The 19,078-nt window shown below is 30.0% G+C and overlaps 3 protein-coding genes across 4 annotated transcripts; 1 reads left to right on the forward strand and 2 right to left on the reverse strand.

The window, feature by feature from the left end:
- The first annotated feature begins 3,334 nt into the window (after positions 1-3,334).
- LOC106761831 (gibberellin 3-beta-dioxygenase 1) lies at positions 3,335-4,531 on the forward strand. The gene is made up of 2 exons (XM_014645397.2): positions 3,335-3,864; positions 3,954-4,531. The coding sequence occupies exons 1-2, from the start codon at positions 3,377-3,379 to the stop codon at positions 4,501-4,503; spliced, it is 1,038 nt and encodes a 345-aa protein (XP_014500883.2). The 5' UTR covers positions 3,335-3,376; the 3' UTR covers positions 4,504-4,531.
- A 5,496-nt stretch (positions 4,532-10,027) lies between these two features.
- On the reverse strand, positions 10,028-14,666 carry LOC106759923 (probable 2-oxoglutarate-dependent dioxygenase AOP1). 2 transcript variants are annotated; one of them, XM_014643308.2, is made up of 5 exons: positions 14,398-14,666; positions 13,483-13,544; positions 10,934-11,353; positions 10,469-10,787; positions 10,028-10,384 (listed from the first exon to the last, which is right to left on the reverse strand). In XM_014643308.2, the coding sequence occupies exons 3-5, from the start codon at positions 11,317-11,319 to the stop codon at positions 10,142-10,144; spliced, it is 948 nt and encodes a 315-aa protein (XP_014498794.1). In that variant the 5' UTR covers positions 11,320-11,353; positions 13,483-13,544; positions 14,398-14,666; the 3' UTR covers positions 10,028-10,141. The 2 variants fall into 2 exon arrangements, with proteins under 2 accessions (XP_014498794.1, XP_014498795.1); XM_014643309.2 differs by having other exon boundaries at positions 14,370-14,666.
- Positions 14,667-16,160: 1,494 nt separating this feature from the next.
- Positions 16,161-17,329, reverse strand: LOC106760398 (probable 2-oxoglutarate-dependent dioxygenase AOP1). Its single transcript, XM_014643833.2, has 3 exons — positions 16,948-17,329; positions 16,488-16,806; positions 16,161-16,403 (listed from the first exon to the last, which is right to left on the reverse strand). The coding sequence occupies exons 1-3, from the start codon at positions 17,325-17,327 to the stop codon at positions 16,161-16,163; spliced, it is 942 nt and encodes a 313-aa protein (XP_014499319.1). The 5' UTR covers positions 17,328-17,329.
- Positions 17,330-19,078: the final 1,749 nt, after the last annotated feature.

The raw sequence follows: 19,078 nt of genomic DNA on the forward strand, positions 1-19,078 counted from the left end.
TAGCATCATCCAAAATGCCGATACGAACTCAATTCATTATTTCAGGATAATAAAAGAGAATCAAAGGAAATAGGTCTTTAGAATGAAAAGAAAAAAGGCAATTATAGGTTCCTTTTTTTTTGAACACAAAATATTTTTACTTCCTTTTTTAGATTAAAATAATAAAAAAATGATATGTTCGGCCCGCAACAATCCAATTAGTTCACCAGGCAAAAAAACATTAGACATTCCATCTTCTGAAACCAATACTTTTGATGTTATTTGACGCACAATAATTTCTATATGTCTATTATGAATGACATATCTCTTTTCAAATATACAATAATTATAGTAGGCAAAATTACTTTCCAGATACTGATGTTAATAAGGTATTGGAGTAAGTCAACTAACTATGCCTGATTAGAGAGTATCTAAAATAAACACTGCCACCAATCTTCACATTCAAGTTTTTTTGACCAATCTTCACATTCAAGTTTTTTTGACAATCATTCTTTACTGTTTGTGATTCTGGCTGCTATATAAGTTGATANNTTTTTCTCTGATTGAGTTTGTGTGCTTCATAATTTAATTTTTTCAAGTTATAACACTTAATATAAGTGTTTCTTTTCTCTGTAAAAATGCAATTTATTGTTAAATATTTAGTTTTTTTTGTAAAAAAGAAAGTCCATGGGTTGGCCCTGACCCACAGGGCTCTGGGGCTTTTTAACTCTGGGGGCTTTTTTAATAAAGGGCTTTTTTGGCCCTGTGGACTTTTTTGGCTCTAACCCACATGGGCTAGGGCCAGAGCCTATTATAGGGGTCTATTTGATAGGTCACATGCCACCAAACACCAAACCCGCAGGGCTTTACAATTTTACAATTACGATTCACACCTGCCACCAAACACCATGCCGCCGCTGCCGCAACCACAATTCGTCATCTTCGCAAAATATCTACAAAACCAGAAAACCCCAAATCAAAGGTAGGTGAATCCTAAATTGCGTTTGCGCTCAGGCCACCGCAGAACCTCCTTCAGGCTGGCATCAACATCTCGTCCTCTACCATTTTCGAATCCTAACTGTAGACCAGAGAGGCGAGGTCAAGTCGCGAGCAAATTCTGTTCTCTTGAAAAAATCGCAAAACGCAACAAACTTCCTATAGTGATTTAAATCGCCGCCATCAGCAGTCATAACAATTTGTTGCCGTTTGAATCATCTTCCCCAAGAACCTCTTTCTTGCGCCATGGTGAAACCTGCATACAACAAAACTCAGAAATTCCACCGATAAACCTTAATTTTAAAATGTTTAATGTTACGAAATTTCACGTATGAACCTCTGCGAATGTCAAATGCCACGTTTCATTTCTAATCCATACCACGTTTCAACCCAATTTACAGAAATAAATAGCTCAGTCTTCCTGTTGTAAAAAGTTCACTCCGTTAATTCAATTTAAGAGAAAGAACTTAAATTGATCGAAATTAACTTTTATAAAAATCCAATTAAAAATTTTAATAAAAAGAGAATTAAATTAGAAAAACATCCAAAAATAAGACAACTAAAAGGTTTAAAATTTTTTTATTCTTTCACTCATGTTTAAAAGGATAAACTTGAAAAATCATAGATTTTCGTTCTGTAAATTGCAGAGGAAAACCTCAGACACTGGCTCTTCCTTTTTATAATGTTTAAGACTTTGGGATGCTAAAATCTCTACCAATAATTTGTCCCTTCCTTTGTCATTTTCTTTCATTTTTTTCCCAAATACCAAAACGCCTCCCAACAAGTCCAATTCCCACCTCTTTCACACCTTAACCATCTTAACCCAATCATTATATAAAATTATATTAGCACATTCTATTTTAATCTCAAAAAATTAATTCACTAAAATAAAATTTATCTCTACCTATAGATAATTTAGTTTTGTTCAATATGATATTTTTTTCAATACAACTATTTTGCATAAAAAGACATCGAGTATAAAAATTGAAAGATTAAAATATACTTTTATAATTTTAATACTATATTAAGATTATATATTTTAACTTACTTTTAATTCTACAAAATATAAAATCAAATAAAGTTTATTTCTACTTTACATACTATATTTTAACTTTTATCTACATATAATTTCTTTTAAAATGTTTTAAATACTTTTTCATCACTAAGCCATATAGGTGATGAGTTTATGGAGTAGAAGTGCTAGATCTTAAAAAAAAATACTTAGAAATTATCATAATAGATGTATAATTTTTTTTATAGTATCAAATACATAAAATATATTAAAATTAATATATATATATATATATATATATATATATATATATTATACTAATTTATACACGTAAAAAAAGAAATGGAAAGTCAAGTCTTTTATAACTCTTCTATGCGTCATAATTGTTGAGTAGAGAATTTATTTAAAAATTTAATACTAACCAGATCAACCCTTAATACTATTTTAACTAAAAATCAAGACAAAGACAATAAGTATATTAGTTTCTATTCTTATCAAATATATAGTTTTATTGAATGTGAAACTTAGTTTTAAATTTATAATTCCAAATAGTTTTAATTACTAACTTAATCACTTAAAACTCTAACATACGAATGCAAAACTTATTTAAAAGAATATTAAGTAGAGCCAAACTTTTTTCGACCCGACACTTTGAGTGTATATATATATATATATATATATATATATATATATGAAAATGATATTTTGACACCAATTTTTTTACACCATTTAGACACTGCACACGTGTCAAAATGTGGTTGGACGATTTCAAATTAAAGAAAAAACTTTGGTTTTTTTCTTCCAAATATGCTCTTGTTTCAGCTTTTTTAATTTGAAATTGTCCAATCATGTTTTGACATGTATGCAGTGTCAAAATAGTGTCAAAAATTGGTGTCAAAGGAAAATGATATTTTAACACTAATTTTTGACACTGCACACGTGTCAAAATATGGTTGGACGATTTCAAATTAAAAAAGTTGAGACAAGGACATATTTAGAAGAGAAAAACCAAAGTATTTTTTTTAATTTGAAATCGTCCAACTACATTTTGACACGTGTGCAGTATCAAAATAGTGTCAAAAATTAGTGTTAAAATATCATTTTCCTTTATGATTAGTCTGTTTCAAATATTTTTATAAATATAAATTCAAACAAATCAATAAAATAAAATAATAACACGTATTCTGTTGTTAAAAAAATTGTAAAAAAAGTTGTGAAAATATCATCTTCATGTATATATATATATATATATATATATATATATATATATATATATATATATATATATATATATATATATATATATATATATTTCTACATCTCTATACTATATATATCTTTGTACATCTCTACTATCTGATCTACTATCTCATCTGGAGGTTGAGCTTAATGAAAATGAGTACTCTGAATGAAGCATACCTAGAACACCCTCTCACCCTTGGTGATATCATCCCCATAGACTTTTCCTCTTCCCTGAGTTTACCCGATTCCCACACATGGTCTCAACCCATTGATGATGATGTTTTCTCATTGAAGAGTCCTGTATCATCACCCATGCCCATCATAGACATGATGGATCCCAATGCGAAGAAACTCATAGCCCTTGCATGTGAGAACTGGGGTGGCTTCCATTTGAAGAATCATGGCATACCCTTGGCTGTCATTCAAGGTGCTGAAGATGAACTCCAACGCCTCTTCTCTCTCCCAATTCAACAAAAGATGAAAGCTCTCAGATCCCCCGCTGGAGCCACTGGATATGGCATCCCAAGGATTTCACCTTTCTTCCCCAAGTTCATGTGGCACGAAGGATTCACCATCATCGGTTCTCCCTCTCACGATGCAAAAAAGTTATGGCCCAATGATTACCAACAATTTTCGTAAGTTCAACCACAAACAAAAACCTTTAATCTATCTTATGTTTTTTCAAACATTTACATGTTGCATGTTACAAACAAACACTGTGCAGTGACAAAATGGAGAAGTATCAGAAGGAAATGAATACTTTAGCGGAGGTTCTGACAGAAACGGTGTTGGATGTGTTGGAGATTCCTGAGGAAAAAAGGAAGTGGATGGGTACAAGCGACGTTAGCACCATTCTGCAGTTGAATTTCTACCCAAGTTGTCCCGAACCGAACCGAGCCATGGGTTTGGCTCCTCACACTGACAGTTCTATCTTCACAATTGTTAATGTTAAAGAAAGTGGTCTTCAACTCATGAAGGAAGGAAAGTGGATCCCTGTGCAGCCTCCGCCGGACACTCTCCTTGTTCACGCCGGCGATTTTCTGCACATGATGTCCAATGGACGCTTCTGCAGCCCACTTCATCGCGTTGTGTCGACTGTGAGCAAGAAACGTTTCTCCATTGCTTATTTCTACTCTCCACCCACAGATTATGTGGTGTCTCCGTCGCTAACCGGAGATCTTGATGTTGCTCGCTTTCGTGATGTGACTGTGATGGAGTATATTGGGATCAAGGCTGACAATTTTGGAAAATCCCTCTCTGTCATTAGCACTTGAAATGTGTTTCTTTAGTTTATCTTCATCTACCTGCATCATGTTGTAGCTCTTCAGTTACACTAATAAGTTTGGTAGCAAAATAAATGAAAATCGTTCTAATGGTTTAATGTTTAGCTTATGTTTGATTTAATAATAAACAACGCTAATAAGATTTAAGAAAAATTATAACAGTGACTAATGCTATATTCTCAACATTGTTGTTTTTGTTTTCTTAAAAAATTCACTTTTATTTATGAAAAAAATACAAAAACTATGACAACTAGAACCATTCAAAACCTCATTTAAAATAGTAGGGTAATTAGGTTAGTTAATTATATATTATATTATAATATAGTGAGGTTGGTGCATTAATTGGAGTTACGGAGAGCATGTAAAACACTTTGAAATTGATATATGAGATGAAAACTAGGAAGATTCATGCATATTGTAATCTAGTTATTATCTTTAATAAAATTTCTGGTTTTGTTAAAGTTCTTCAAAGACGTGTATAGAGATTTGAAGAAGAAAAACATTTACTGGTTAAGAAGACTTTTGACTACCAAAACATGTGAAAAGAAAGGAGATTCTTAGACGAAAAACCTACAATAACAACACTATCCCAATTTCAAACCCCTTCATCATAGTTTTTTTCTGAGATTTATTCATAAATAAACTTTATTTTTAATTATAAAAATCTGTTACTAAATTAAAATTATTAGTAAGTTATCAATAGTAAAAAGTTTATTGATATAATATTAGTTAGGAGATTTTACTTACGAGTAGAAAATTCATGATAATTATTATCAAATAAAATTTGTTGATAACTATAGGAAGTTAAATTTTTAAATTATTACTAATGAATTTTAATGATCAATAATTAATTTTATTGAATACCACATCTTTTTATTTATTTAAATTAATTTGTAATAAAAATTTTATCCGATTTGATGAAAAAATATACATCATTTTATTGCATAATGTTTGTGAATTTTTTGAAGTCAACTTCAAACTCCTTATACTGAGGAAGTCTTGGGAAATTGCAAAAGTGATAAATGCATGCATGGAGGAGTGTTACTGTCTAAAGGATCATTAATTACCACAAAAAACTATGACAACAATGGATTGTAATTCCACTAGTGTCAAATCAACTCTTAATATTCATTATTTAAGACAAATACCATTATCTAATGAACATATTTCTATGTTAATCTTTTAAACGATGTAATTTAATATGCTTCTATTCTTAATTAAACAATAAAAATGACACTTACGTGATTGATTGCTAATGACATTATTAATTTTTAATAACACTTTTCAAACAAAATCTATATGTCTTGTGTGTGAACCAGTTTAAAATTTTTATTCTGTTTCATGCTTTTAGTTTCAGTTTTCTTTTTTTATATATATAGTTAAGTTTAAAAAAAAGGTCAACAAGCTTTTAATTTCAATTATATATATATATATATATATATATATATATATATATATATTATATGAAATATACCGATCAGAGTTAATGGTCATTCGTAGACAATGATCAGGTATTAAGGGATTAAATTATCTTATGCTTTAAAAATATACCGTATTAATGATTAATTATTGGGTTTGATTGGATAAGAATATACTGTGTTAATGGTTAATCAATGCGTTTGACTATCACAAACTCTATAAATATACTATCAACGTCAGGTATAATTAAAGTATAAAGTTTTCTATAAAACATATCTAACTTGAACATCGGAATATCTTTTACAGGTCAATCAAAAATATTACTTAAAAGATTAAATGATCGAAGTATAACAAAGAAGGACACCCGAGACTAGATAAATGTAACCGAAGCCATATATATTATTTTCTACTGTATAGATGGAAGCATTCATTCTCATTTAACTTTTGTAATGAATTTAAATAATTACTTTCCTGTTCATTTCCGATACACCAGTAGCATATGGCACACTTCTCTAAATGAATACAGAAGATGGGCCAGTAATATAACATGCAACATTTGTCCTCATTAATCATCTTCTGCAACATAACTTATAACAAAACAAATTCAATAAAAAATCGGGATACTCAGGTTTTAAGAGCTCAATTGTCATACATGTATAAATACGTATAGATGGAGAAATAACATAATTCAATACCTTCTCTGTCCAATAACATAACATGCAGCTTATTAGTAATAATTAACACACCCTTAAATTTCCTTTCTTGATTTTAATATTTTAAAACCACGATCACATTTTTTTTTTAAAATTATTCTGCTCCACATTACTTTTAAGTATTTGGACAACAAGACAATCTTTTAAAAAGTAACACTATAAAAATTTATTAAATAACAATTAATTTACCTTGATGATGAGACACGTAAGATATATATCTTTGTATCCGTATTTAAGATATCCACTATCCATCGATATTAAGTTTATATAATTTGTATTATATCTCAACTGTTTTTACTTACTTTCAATTTTAATAATAATACTTGATAGTAATTTTTATTTTAATATTTCCTTTACAGTTAAGCGAGATCAATAAAAAAATTAATTGTAAAAATTATTCAAAGTTTAATTCTAACATTATTATTTTTATTCAGATATATAGAATTAAAGTTACGGAAGAAATGAATTGGTATTTTCTGTTGTATATACATATTGCAACTATTATTTTAATTTTAATTGAAATGGCATCACATGTTAGTTATTTGTGTGTAAAAAATTTTGAACTAAAGTTGTAATACTGGTTGGCAAAGACAAACACAAAGACAAATGTAATAATGTATCATTATATTACTCATAATGAAAGAATATTTGTATTAAGATTTCTATCTTTTGTTATTATTTTAATTTCAGTGATGAACTTTCTGTAGTCTTATGAATTATTTTTCACAAATTTAAAACTAATTAAGAATTAAATCTACAAAAATCAAAGTTGTAAAATTTCTTTGAATTATTGTAAATCTAAAGTCGTCAATCTTTCTCACGACTTCAACTTAACATTTTTCTTAAAATACCATTAACACTGAAGTCTCCTTCATGACTTTAGTTCAAAAACTTATACACAAATTCCCAATATATAGCATGATTTCAGTGAAATTAAATTTACGTTACAGAGTCACCAATCTTAAATACGGTTTCAGTTAAATAGAAGTCACCATATACTAATATGATTTCAATTAAACACCATCTTTAAAAAATTTGCCCAAAACCTCAATACTATAATAATTTAAGTTGAAATAGTCTATACAACTTTACTGGAATGTCATTATTTTAAAATTAATTCGTGATTAATTAAACTTTCTTGCCTAAGTTACCAAATATTATTAAAAAATCATGCATGCATTTTACAATTTCCTTAAAACAAGATCATGATTTAGCCTTTCAATTATAAACTTAAAGTCAAATCCTGTAGTTTCCAAAATAAATTAACCCACGTATGAAAGAAAAAAACTGTCATACGCAAATGACTTTTCTTTTACATGCACCAGTGCAAAAACGCTGTTTAACGTTGGTTAATTTGGGTTTTTAACGTCACTTTCACATCCGACGTCTATGGGATGTCGGAATTCCTCAGAACCGACGTCTCAACGTCGGTTCCAGATATCCACTGACGTCTATATAGACGTCTGCTTATACGAACACCGACGTCCAATTACTCTGTATAGACGTCCTCCTATGGTTAAACCGACATCAACATGAATATATAAAGAGGTTTAAAATGACACTAACTGACGACTATGTTGTTATAGACGTCAGACATGGCTTTAACCGACGTCTAACAACAATTTTGTGTTTTAGTGCATTTTTGATCCAGGCTTTCGGTAGCATTGTGTAACATTCTTCTCTCGCTAGTTTCCTCACAAAAAAAGCTTGCGTCTTTTGAATCCTCTAGTCCTTTTCAACCTAAAACCGAACCTGGGTCCATGGCTACTTCCCATTAATCAACCGCAACAGAAAAAAATTACGGTGTCGAGAAGTAGACAAGGACTTAGGTTCCATTTTGGGTCGGAAGAACTAGAGAACTCAAAAGATCGCCACTCTTCTTGTGAGGAAACCAGCAAAGGAAGAATGTTACACTGTGTTACCCAAAGAGAGGATCAAAACTGCACTAAAACACAACACAAATAAAGGAAATTTTAATCAGTTCAACGACAAGATAATCGATAAAAAACTAAAGAAAGTTTAAACGGGTAGCACAAAAAAAAAAAACGAACCTGGGATGCAAGAGAGAAAAAGGAGAGGACGAAGCCAATGACGTTATGAGAAACGACAACGCAATGCAGCAAGAGATAAACAGTAGAGGAGAAGCAGAGAAAAAGGAGAAGAGATAAAGATGCGATTGAAACTGAATTTTGAGAAGAGACCGCAGTCTATTTAAAATGAAAATGGGGCGTCGGTTGCTCCAGAAACCGACGTCTAGAAAGCTAAAAAGATTGATGTTTTGGTTTCCTGTCAGGGAAGTTAACGTCGGTGCCCCTAACATCCGACGTCTACAACCCTCGAATTTGGTGAAAATATAGGAACTTAGACGTCGGTGCCCCTCAGAACCGACGTCTACATTGAAGAATTTTTGTCTTCCCGCCTTCCAGACAGGCCTTAGACGTCGGCGTTTGACTACGTGATGTCTAATTGCCTGGGGAATTAGGTGAACAAGATTAATTGTAGCCCAATGGACGTCGCCTTTTCACGGGATCCGACGCCTATTCAACGTCTAAAGCTGAACCGGTTGACGTTTGATTTTCCTGTCAGTGACGTAGACGTCGGTGCCCTTTCCAGCCGACGTCTAAGCTCTTGGGAATTTGATGGGCAACATTAATTGCAGCCTAGTAGACGTCGGGCCCGTGAAAATCCGACGTCAATGGACTGTCTTATCACATACCTCAGGCAATTAGACGTCAGATTGCGGCAGGTGCGATGTCTAGGATGTGATAGACGTCGCCTGACATAGAAACTGACGTCTACTTTTCCAATTTATTTACGATAATGTCACCGTGCAGAAGTAGACGTCGAATTTTCAAGGGACCGATGTCTAAGGGGTGACGTTAAAGCGCGTTTTTGCACTAGTGATGTAACTTATTTACACATCATTTTTTAGATATGAAAATTATTTTATGTCTATTCATGAGTTGAACTTTAACATTACAAGACTTTATGAATCTTTCTTTTTTGATTAATATATATATATATATATATATATATATATATATATATATATATATATATATATATATATATATATATATATATATATATTATCCAAAGTATTATAATTAGTACATCCACATTATATATATACTTCTCCAAAGTGTTATAATTAATTTATGTCCTAATTTATAATCAACTTAGCATTCATTTTTTTTTTAAAAGTATAGGTTACAACATTTTTTAGTTATGTTAACAAAATTGTAAATAAACTAAAAGTATATTTATATTACTTTTTAATTTAAATTTTAATATATATTATTATATTATTAGAAAGGATTGTCTGTATTTTTCTTGTTCCAGTTCATTCGTAGAATCACAAGTGGAAGATATCAAGCATATCTATTTGAGAAATTTCAGTGGAATTCATCTTATTGAGAAGGAGATGTAATTATATTAACAATCTCTTAATTATTTTGACTTGATCTGGTACATTCATATATAATCATGAATTGCTTTCAAAGACCAGCAAACACATCAACTGCATTATGGTTGCGAGTTGAAGCAAAGAAATTGAAAAATTCTCCATAATTAAATGGACGATAACGAAGAGGATGAATTTTGTCATCAACCAACCCACGTGGCACCTCAATTTTCATCTCGTCTTTTGGTGCCACAAAAGCTCCAAAAGTGAATCTCTCTTTCTCTCCATTCATCATCACTCTATGTGTTGCTGCGTGAAGTCTTCCGTTGCTCCATGCCTATTCATTCATGTAACATATAACTATAATTATTCAATACATATATAACAACAATTTCAATTAATTAATTTTCTGCATATATACCTTCAGTGCATCACCAACAATAACCACAAAGCAATTCTGGGATATTTCTACGTCAACCCATTTGCCTGATTTGGATAGCATCTGCAAACCCTGAACTTCATTTTGACACAAAACGGTTAAGGTGTTTTTGTCAGTGTGACCATTGGAGGCANCCTTGTTTGCATCAGTATTGTACATGTTCAATCGTATCTGGGTACAACTCTTCATGTTTTCAACATCTGAAATGTAATGTTGGGGAAGGTCATAGCCCTCCACAATCATTTTCAAGACTAGTGAACTTATTTCTGTCATCTTTAAGCTCATACCCTTTAGTACCTCACTGCATGCAATCAAAATAGAACATTAAACAAGGTGATTTATACGTGTGTGATCTCTTAAAGAGTAACGGAACAACAACAAGGTCTTAAGTTATGATAATTTAACTGAATACTGGGAAGGATCCGACATGAATTAAAAGAATAATACCAGAAATTTGGATTTCCTTGAGGCCACATGAGGTTGGTGAAGGTCTCAACTGATGTTGAGAGAAGAACATCATCGACTGCAAAGCATTCTTTGACAGTGTTCATAAACTTATGGATGTTGAAGCTACTGAAAGGCTTTGGAATTATGTGTTGTTGCTTTGTTTGCTGAGGCAAATGAAATAATGTTTTGACACTCTTAAACAGCTCTTCAATGGATTTGACCTCATCATCACACCTCAAGAGGAAGAAACCATCATTCTCACATGCTTCTCTCACTTTCATACTCATCTCTTTCCACTCTTCACTCCCTTCTTCTAGTGTCACCCCTCCCTTGCAAAAATCAAAACATGGTAGCACCATAACCTCATTCTCACATGCCATTTCCATCTCTCTCTTTTTCCTTCTTGCTGACTATTTCTCTCTGTTATGTAGGGATATAGATGGTGATAGAGGTAATATAGTGCAACGATAAGAGAGGAAGATATTAATAAACAAGTTTTGATAGAACCGAAAAACCCATGTATTGCGGGAATTTAGAATGTTGATGGAACCTCCTCATGTAATGTCAAAACTAACTATGTTAAAACATTGGGCAATATTTTCTCTTTCACCCAAAAAATACTAAAATAGAACATTGTTTTTTTAGGAAGCTCTTTTTAATGCTTACGTAAGTTTACTTTTGGTATATAATGCCGATTAAGTGAGGAAATGAAATTGGAAAACGAATCATGCTAAAATTAGATATTAATTATTTAATTGGTCTATTTCTTCTCTAAGCAAAAGTAAGAACGTGAGGAAAAAACATACAGTACTACTTAGATTTTCTTCTCATTTCACAAGAGAGAAAACAAACGAAGATTGTGAAAGAAAAATAATTTGAATGTTTCTTATTATTTATTAGAGATAGGTGTATATGTACAAAAATATGATCTAAATCATATATGGCAAAAAGTGCAAGTCACCGAATAGGAAAATTAAGAACATTCAATAAAGGTAAAAAAGGTTTTGCATGCAATTGAGAAGCAAACAAACAAGTTCAATGCAGTCTAATGAAAGCAGCAGAATTTAATCATTCATAAGTATGATCAACAGACTTTAAACTGAGAAAGACATCACATCATACTTAAACTGGGAATATGAGGTAATATACTGGAAATTACAAAAACAACCTCAAAGTATTATGCTGCAATTATACTCATTTCAAAGTATTGGATTTAATGGAAGGGCTGATCAATGAAGACTTTAAGTAGTATATCTGATATTATATTACTTAAGTTTTTTCTTTTTGTTAGGAACTTGATTCTAACCCATAATTTTGTTAAGAACACCAGTAAACCAAGCAAACTAAAATGCTCAAAAACAAAGCTTGTACACAAGTGATTCTTCAAAAGTGTTACTTTTATTCTTTCGCAGCAAATCAGACGTTACTTTGATGCAAATACCGCAAATCTTTTGCCTGTTCAATATATCTATCGAAAGAAAGTAGAAAGTACGATTTCTTTGATTATGATAAAAACAAACGAAACAGAGAGCACAATTGAGCTCTTTGTCTGCTAAAATACTAACCTATGAATTGTAAAAGCACTACAAAGAAATGGAAAAAAATTATATACCTTGAAAGAATTTCTAAGTCTATGACTTGGTACAGAATTAGCGTTTTGGTATGTTTTCCATCTTGGAAATCATTTGTCAACAGTCTAATTTTTAAAGCATTCGAACAGACTGCTTTTATAACGATAGTGTGTAATATTTTACTTTGAATAATCTGATATTGTACCATTTAATATTTGAAAAATTATGAATTAAAATTTGTCCATATTGAATGACTATATTAAGGGAAAAAATGTATTTATGTATCTCTTATTAAACTCGCATATTGAATACGATGTGAGAACCCATTTCTTGATCAAACGTGTTTGTAATTGAATAGATAAAATTATAATAAAACAATACCAAAAATATCGAACCAACAAAATTTCACACACACACATATATAATAAATATCGTGACAGTTGTTTTAGGTCGAAAATGTAACGTAACATTACAATAAATAACATCGAAATGCTCATAGAAACAATTTCAAATTAGCAATTAACCATGGTAAATAGCGTCTGTATCAAAGTCTATTATGCAGCAATTATAAATATCCCGTGTTCCAAAATTGGAGCCAGTTACTTTTCTGGATTTGTGATATTAACAACAATATAAGAAATTAAACAATCACAGTCAATTATATTATGTATTCAAGTTGAAGAGCAGGGTTATCTGTCAATCTCTGTTTGGTGTAAGCACTTTCTAAGTATTTGTAGATATTGAACTTGGTCATTTTAGCCTATAAAATTTATCTTTTGACATATCTGCCAAAACAAGTTGTCGGGAATTTAAGAACTTATAGTAACAAGGTTGAAAATATTGTGTTCCCAAACACATGTTCCAGTCTCTCAAAGAATGGTGGAACCTAGCAGAGACTAAAATAGTGTTCTCAACTGGGAAAGGTACAGAGTTTCTCAACCAGAAAATGAGTCACAGGTATCATCATAAATCACTTACCCCAAATCAACTTTGTAAGTGTAAGTCTTCAGAAACTTCCCAGTTGAATAGTTCCAAAGCCTCTGCAGGAAAAGAAAAATTCCCATGTAAGAATGACCAAAACATTGAATGGTGAAGCAAGAAAAAAACTAGTAGCCGAGTAAGGTACCAAATTAACTGCAACTGAGTGAATAATAACATGAAAAAACTAATCAAATTAGTCATTTGCCATTACATGCGAATAGTACATCACAAACTAAAGCTCATCAGAGAAAAAAATAAACCCGTTCTAGTTCATGAAATTGAAGTGTTGGTCATAGTTTCTAATATAAAAATATCCTCCTAATTAGTCAGTCATAGAAAATGTCGTTCACTTTTTAGTGAAAAAAAAAATGTAATGATATTTAAGGAGTGAAAACTAAATTGAAAATTTTGCTGGCTTGTTTTTTCTCTTTATATTTTTAAAGCCAGAGATCCAAAAATCTATGTACAGTTTTTCAAAAAGAAAAATCCAATGGAGCAGATGAGTACAATCCCTATTCATCGAATCGCATAATCCTGATTCCTTAAATCCATAATATACAATAAGCCTGCCATTTTCCACGGGTTCAGAAGGACAAAACAGAAGTGTTATGACACTAGACAATAGTAACTTGGTTGAAGTCAAGACCAAAGCGTAAGTAACAACAGAACCCTGAAAGATTGAGCTAAGAACTCGAAATTGAATTTTCAACAGAAAAGCAATACACAGTTTCAAAAGTTGCAGACATATTCATCACGCAAGCAAAACACACCAAACCAGAAATTAACCGTATGCCTTATTTCTATAAATTTCTCAATAAGTGCGTATAGGAGAAGAAAACGCAAAACTAAATCGAATTAAGGTACTTAGGTTAGTTAAAACTAACCTTCCAAAGAACCTAGGTTAACTCTTACCTCCACTCCTATGGAGCTTTCTTTGAAGCGGATCAAATCACTGACCGGAACAAACACTGAGGAAATCCATTTAAATTGGTGAAAAATGAAGGAAAAGACAAAACAATCGGTCAAAGAGTAAGAAGATGAAGATACGAAAAAACTCTAGCAGTTGAAGGTAAAAGATGCAGGTGAAATTGAACTGTGATTCAACGAGATGATGGAGAGACACGAGAAATGGAGAAAAGAGAAACGCTCGTGAGCCTACTGAGAAATTATAAAAGAAAAAATATTTTTAATTTATCTTTGTTTTGATAAAATCGTTGAAAATTTGTGAAGGTTTTTATAAAACTGTTGGAAATTTCTAAAATTTCTAAAAGTTTTTAAAATCATCATCTTCTAAAATACATTATTTTTGTACTGTGACGTGTTTTTTAAATTAATGTGTTAATTTATTTTGGAAATTACAAATCTGAGTTTGATTTTATATTTATTATTGAAAGGATTAAATCATATAGTTAATGTATGTATGCATGACTTCTTAATAATAATGAAGTTATCTATGTTTTTTAATGGTTCATGCAAGATTAAATTTAATTAATCATGAATTAACTTCAAAATAATCACCTTAAAGTAAATTTGTATTTAGATTTTAACAATTTCAAGCTAAATAAAGTTAGGAAAGAAAGATTCTTGTGACTTCTCTTAAGGATAATTTTTTATTAAGTCATATTATAATTTTTACTGAATTGAAATCATATTTAAGGCTGCCGACTTCAACTTAATTTCAATTTCAACTTAAGCCATGTCACATGTTAGTGACTTATATGTAAAATATTTGAACTGAATTCGTCAACTTTGTAGATCTTAAATTCAAAAAAGTCGTCAAATGCTATACAACATCAGTTAAACATTATCTTTAAGAAAAGACATAAAAAACTTTCAAGATTATAGTGATTTATGTTGAAATAGTCAAATTTAGATACAACTTTACTTCAAGTGATTATTTTGAATTTAAAGTTAATTCATAATTAATTAAATTTAACCTTGCATAAATTATTAAACACGAGAGAACGACTTAATAGTTGTGTATGCATTTTACAATTTTTATTAAAACGAAATGATGATCACGGAATTTAAAGTCAAACCCTGTAATTTCCAAAATAAATTAAGCCACGTATGAAAGAAAAAGAAAACTGTCATACGCAAATGGCTTTTCTTTTACATGTAACTTATTTACACATAATTGTTTTTAGATATGAGAATTATTTTGTCAATTCAAGAGTTTATTAGTATATATATAATATACACATATTTACCAGACTTTATGAATGCTTCTTTTTTTTATTAGTATATATATAATATACACATACTATATCTATACACTTATCCAAAGTGTTATAATTAGTACATACATATTATATATGTACTTCTCAAAAGTGTTATAATTAATTTATATCCTAATATATAATCAACTTGGCATTCATATTTTTTTTTAAAGTATAGGTTGCAAATTATTTTAGTTATGTTAACAAAATTGTAAATAAACTAAAAGAATATTTATATTACTTTTTAATCTAAATTTTTAATATTTATTACAAAGGACTTTTTGTATTTTGTTCCGTGGTATAAACACAATGGAAGATATAAAACATATTTATTTGAGAAATTTCATAGATATCACAATGGAATTCATCTTATTGAAAAGGAGATGTAATTATATTAGCAATCTCCTATTTATTTTGACTTGATCTGGTACATTCATATATAATTATGAATTGTTTTCAAAGACCAACAAATACATCAACTGCATTATGGTTGCGAGTTGAAACAAAGTGATTGATAAACTCTCCATAATGAAATGGACGATAACGAAGAGGATGAATTTTGTCATCTACTAACTCACCAGGCACCTCAATCTTCATCTCGTCCTTTGGTGCCACAAAATTTCCAAAAGTGAATCTCTCTTTCTCTCCATTCATCATCACTCTATGTGTTGCTGCATGAATCCTTCCGTTGCTCCATGCCTATTTATTCACGTAACATATAACTATAATTATTCAATACATATATAACAACAATTTCAATTAATTAATTTTGTGCATATATACCTTCAGTGCATCACCAACAATAACCACAAAGCAATTCTGGGGTATTTCTATGTCAACCCATTTGCCCGATTTTGATAGCATCTGCAAACCCTGAACTTCATTTTGGCACAAAACGGTTAAGGTGTCTTTGTCAGTGTGACCATTGGAGGCANCCTTGTTTGCATCAGTATTGTACATGTTCAATCGTATCTGGGTACAACTCTTCATGTTTTCAACATCTGAAATGTAATGTTGGGGAAGGTCATAGCCCTCCACAATCATTTTCAAGACTAATGAGCTTATTTCTGTCATCTTTAAGCTCATACCCTTCAGTACCTCACTGCATGCAATCAAAATAATACATTAAACAAGGTGATTTATACGTGTGTGATATCTTAAAACAGAACAACAACAAGGTCTTAAGCTATGATAATTTAGCTGAATAGTGGGAAGGATCCGACATGAATTGAAAGAATAATACCAAAAATTTGGGTTTCCTTGAGGCCACATGAGGTTGGTGAAATTCTCAATTGATGTTGAGAGAAGAACATCATCGATTGCAAAGCATTCATAGACAGTGTTCATAAACTTATGGACGCTGAAACTACTGAAAGGCGTTGGGCTTATGTGTTGTTGTTTTGTTTGCTGAGACAAATGGAACAATGTTTTCACACTCTTAAACAACTCTTCAATGGAGTTGACCTCATCATCACACCTCAAGAGGAAGAAACCATTACTCTCACACGCTTCTCTCACTTTCATGCTCATCTCCTTCCACTCCTCACTTCCTTCCTCTAGTGTTTTTCCATCCTTCCAAAAATCGAAACATGATATCATCATATTCTCACTCTCACTTGTCATATCTCTCTACCTCTCAATATGTGATTCTTCTTCCACAAGTTCGCCGTTCTATATATATTCATCAATAATGATTTTTGACAGCTAAATTTTTTTCATTAGTATAACATTATTCTTATTTACTTCTTAACCATTTTACCCTTTATCATGTTATTGGCTCGCTTCTCCAAATGAATACAGAAGATTGACCAGTAATATAACATGCAACATTTGTCCTCATTATTCATCTTCTCAACATAACTTAACAAAACAAATTCATTAAATATGTATATAAATGAATACAGAAGATCTGCCAGTAATATAACATGCAACATTTGTCCTCATTCATAACTATTATCTGTCATCTTCTGCAACATAACTTAACCAAACAAATTCAATCAAAACTTTTTCACTCTTAGGTCTCCTTAACTATTAATTAATAAAATGGCTGAGCTAAATTTTTATACATATATAGTATATACAGAGATGGACCAATAACCAAACATGCAAGATTTGTTCCCATTCAATACCTTCTCTGTCCAATAACATAACATGCAGCATATATACTTAATGGTAATTAATACATCCTTAAATCTCCCTTCTTGATTTTAATACTTTAAAAGCATTGTTACATTTTTTTTTTTAAATTATTCAGTTACACATTAATTTTTTATAGTATTATTTGGACAAAAGACAAAGTTTGAGAAAGTAACACTATAAAAAAATTATTAAAGAACAATTAATTTAGAAAAAATAATAATTAATCAATATATTAAATAAATTAGATATTTTATAAATTAAAAATTATTAGTTTTTGAATTATTATCTGTTCTTAGTATTGAATAATGTTGTCATCTCCAAAATATAGTTAGATTTAGTTTATTTATAAATAAAAATAAATAAATTACAAAAAAATGTTCTATTATTATAAGTATTATCTAATTAATAAAATTGATTTAAGTAGACAAATTAAATTATAATATTTAAAATATATTAATAATTGAGTTTAAATTTCAAGTTAAAATTAAATTTGTTTTGTTAGAGAAGTTAAATTTATAAATAAGTTAACAAATGAAAATATATTCTTTTAATTATTCCAAATATGAAAATTTAACAATTACAATAAGAAATTTATATTTACATTTTGAATAATAAAAATTATAAGTTTAAAAAAGGTATTTTTTTAAATTTAAAATAAAAAAGAAAATTAATTTTAATATTTTAATAGAGTGATTTAATATATAAATTAAAAAAAGCATTTTAATATGGATATATATATATATATATATATATATATATATATATATATATATATATATATTATATTTAGCCTTAATTACTAATTTAATCACATTTTGAATAAGAACAACATTGCTCAATAAAAAAAAAAAAAATCCAAACTTAATTGAGTAAAAAATAGGGGTGTTGCTCCCTACACCTCCCCAAGTGGGATCTGTACCTCCCCATTAATTTAATTTATTTCAAAAATATTCTACACCTTCCCACTATTTTCTTTATTCCAAAAATACCCTACATCTCCCCACTATCCTTAACCATCTTTCTCTTTCTCTTTCTACATTAATGGAGCATTCTCTCTCTATATTAATGGAGCATTCACGTGGTTCAGATTAAATTTGTAACATACTACAAAATATAAAATTCAGAGGAAACGTACTTCTATCATTTCCATTTTATAAAATTAAAAGTTAGATACAAATACAAAATAATAAACATAATAATATTAATAGTAAATAATGATATATTATTATTATTAT

This window comes from Vigna radiata, chromosome 5, assembly GCF_000741045.1.
Source record: "Vigna radiata var. radiata cultivar VC1973A chromosome 5, Vradiata_ver6, whole genome shotgun sequence".
Classification (NCBI taxonomy): Eukaryota; Viridiplantae; Streptophyta; class Magnoliopsida; order Fabales; family Fabaceae; genus Vigna; species Vigna radiata.

Excerpts from the sequence above, each read along its gene's own strand:
- LOC106761831 (XM_014645397.2), top strand. The coding sequence starts at position 3,377 with ATGAAAATGAGTACTCTGAATGAAGCATACCTAGAACACCCTCTCACC. Across the intron at positions 3,865-3,953 it reads AATGATTACCAACAATTTTC|TGACAAAATGGAGAAGTATC; the intron begins GTAAGTTCAACC and ends AACACTGTGCAG.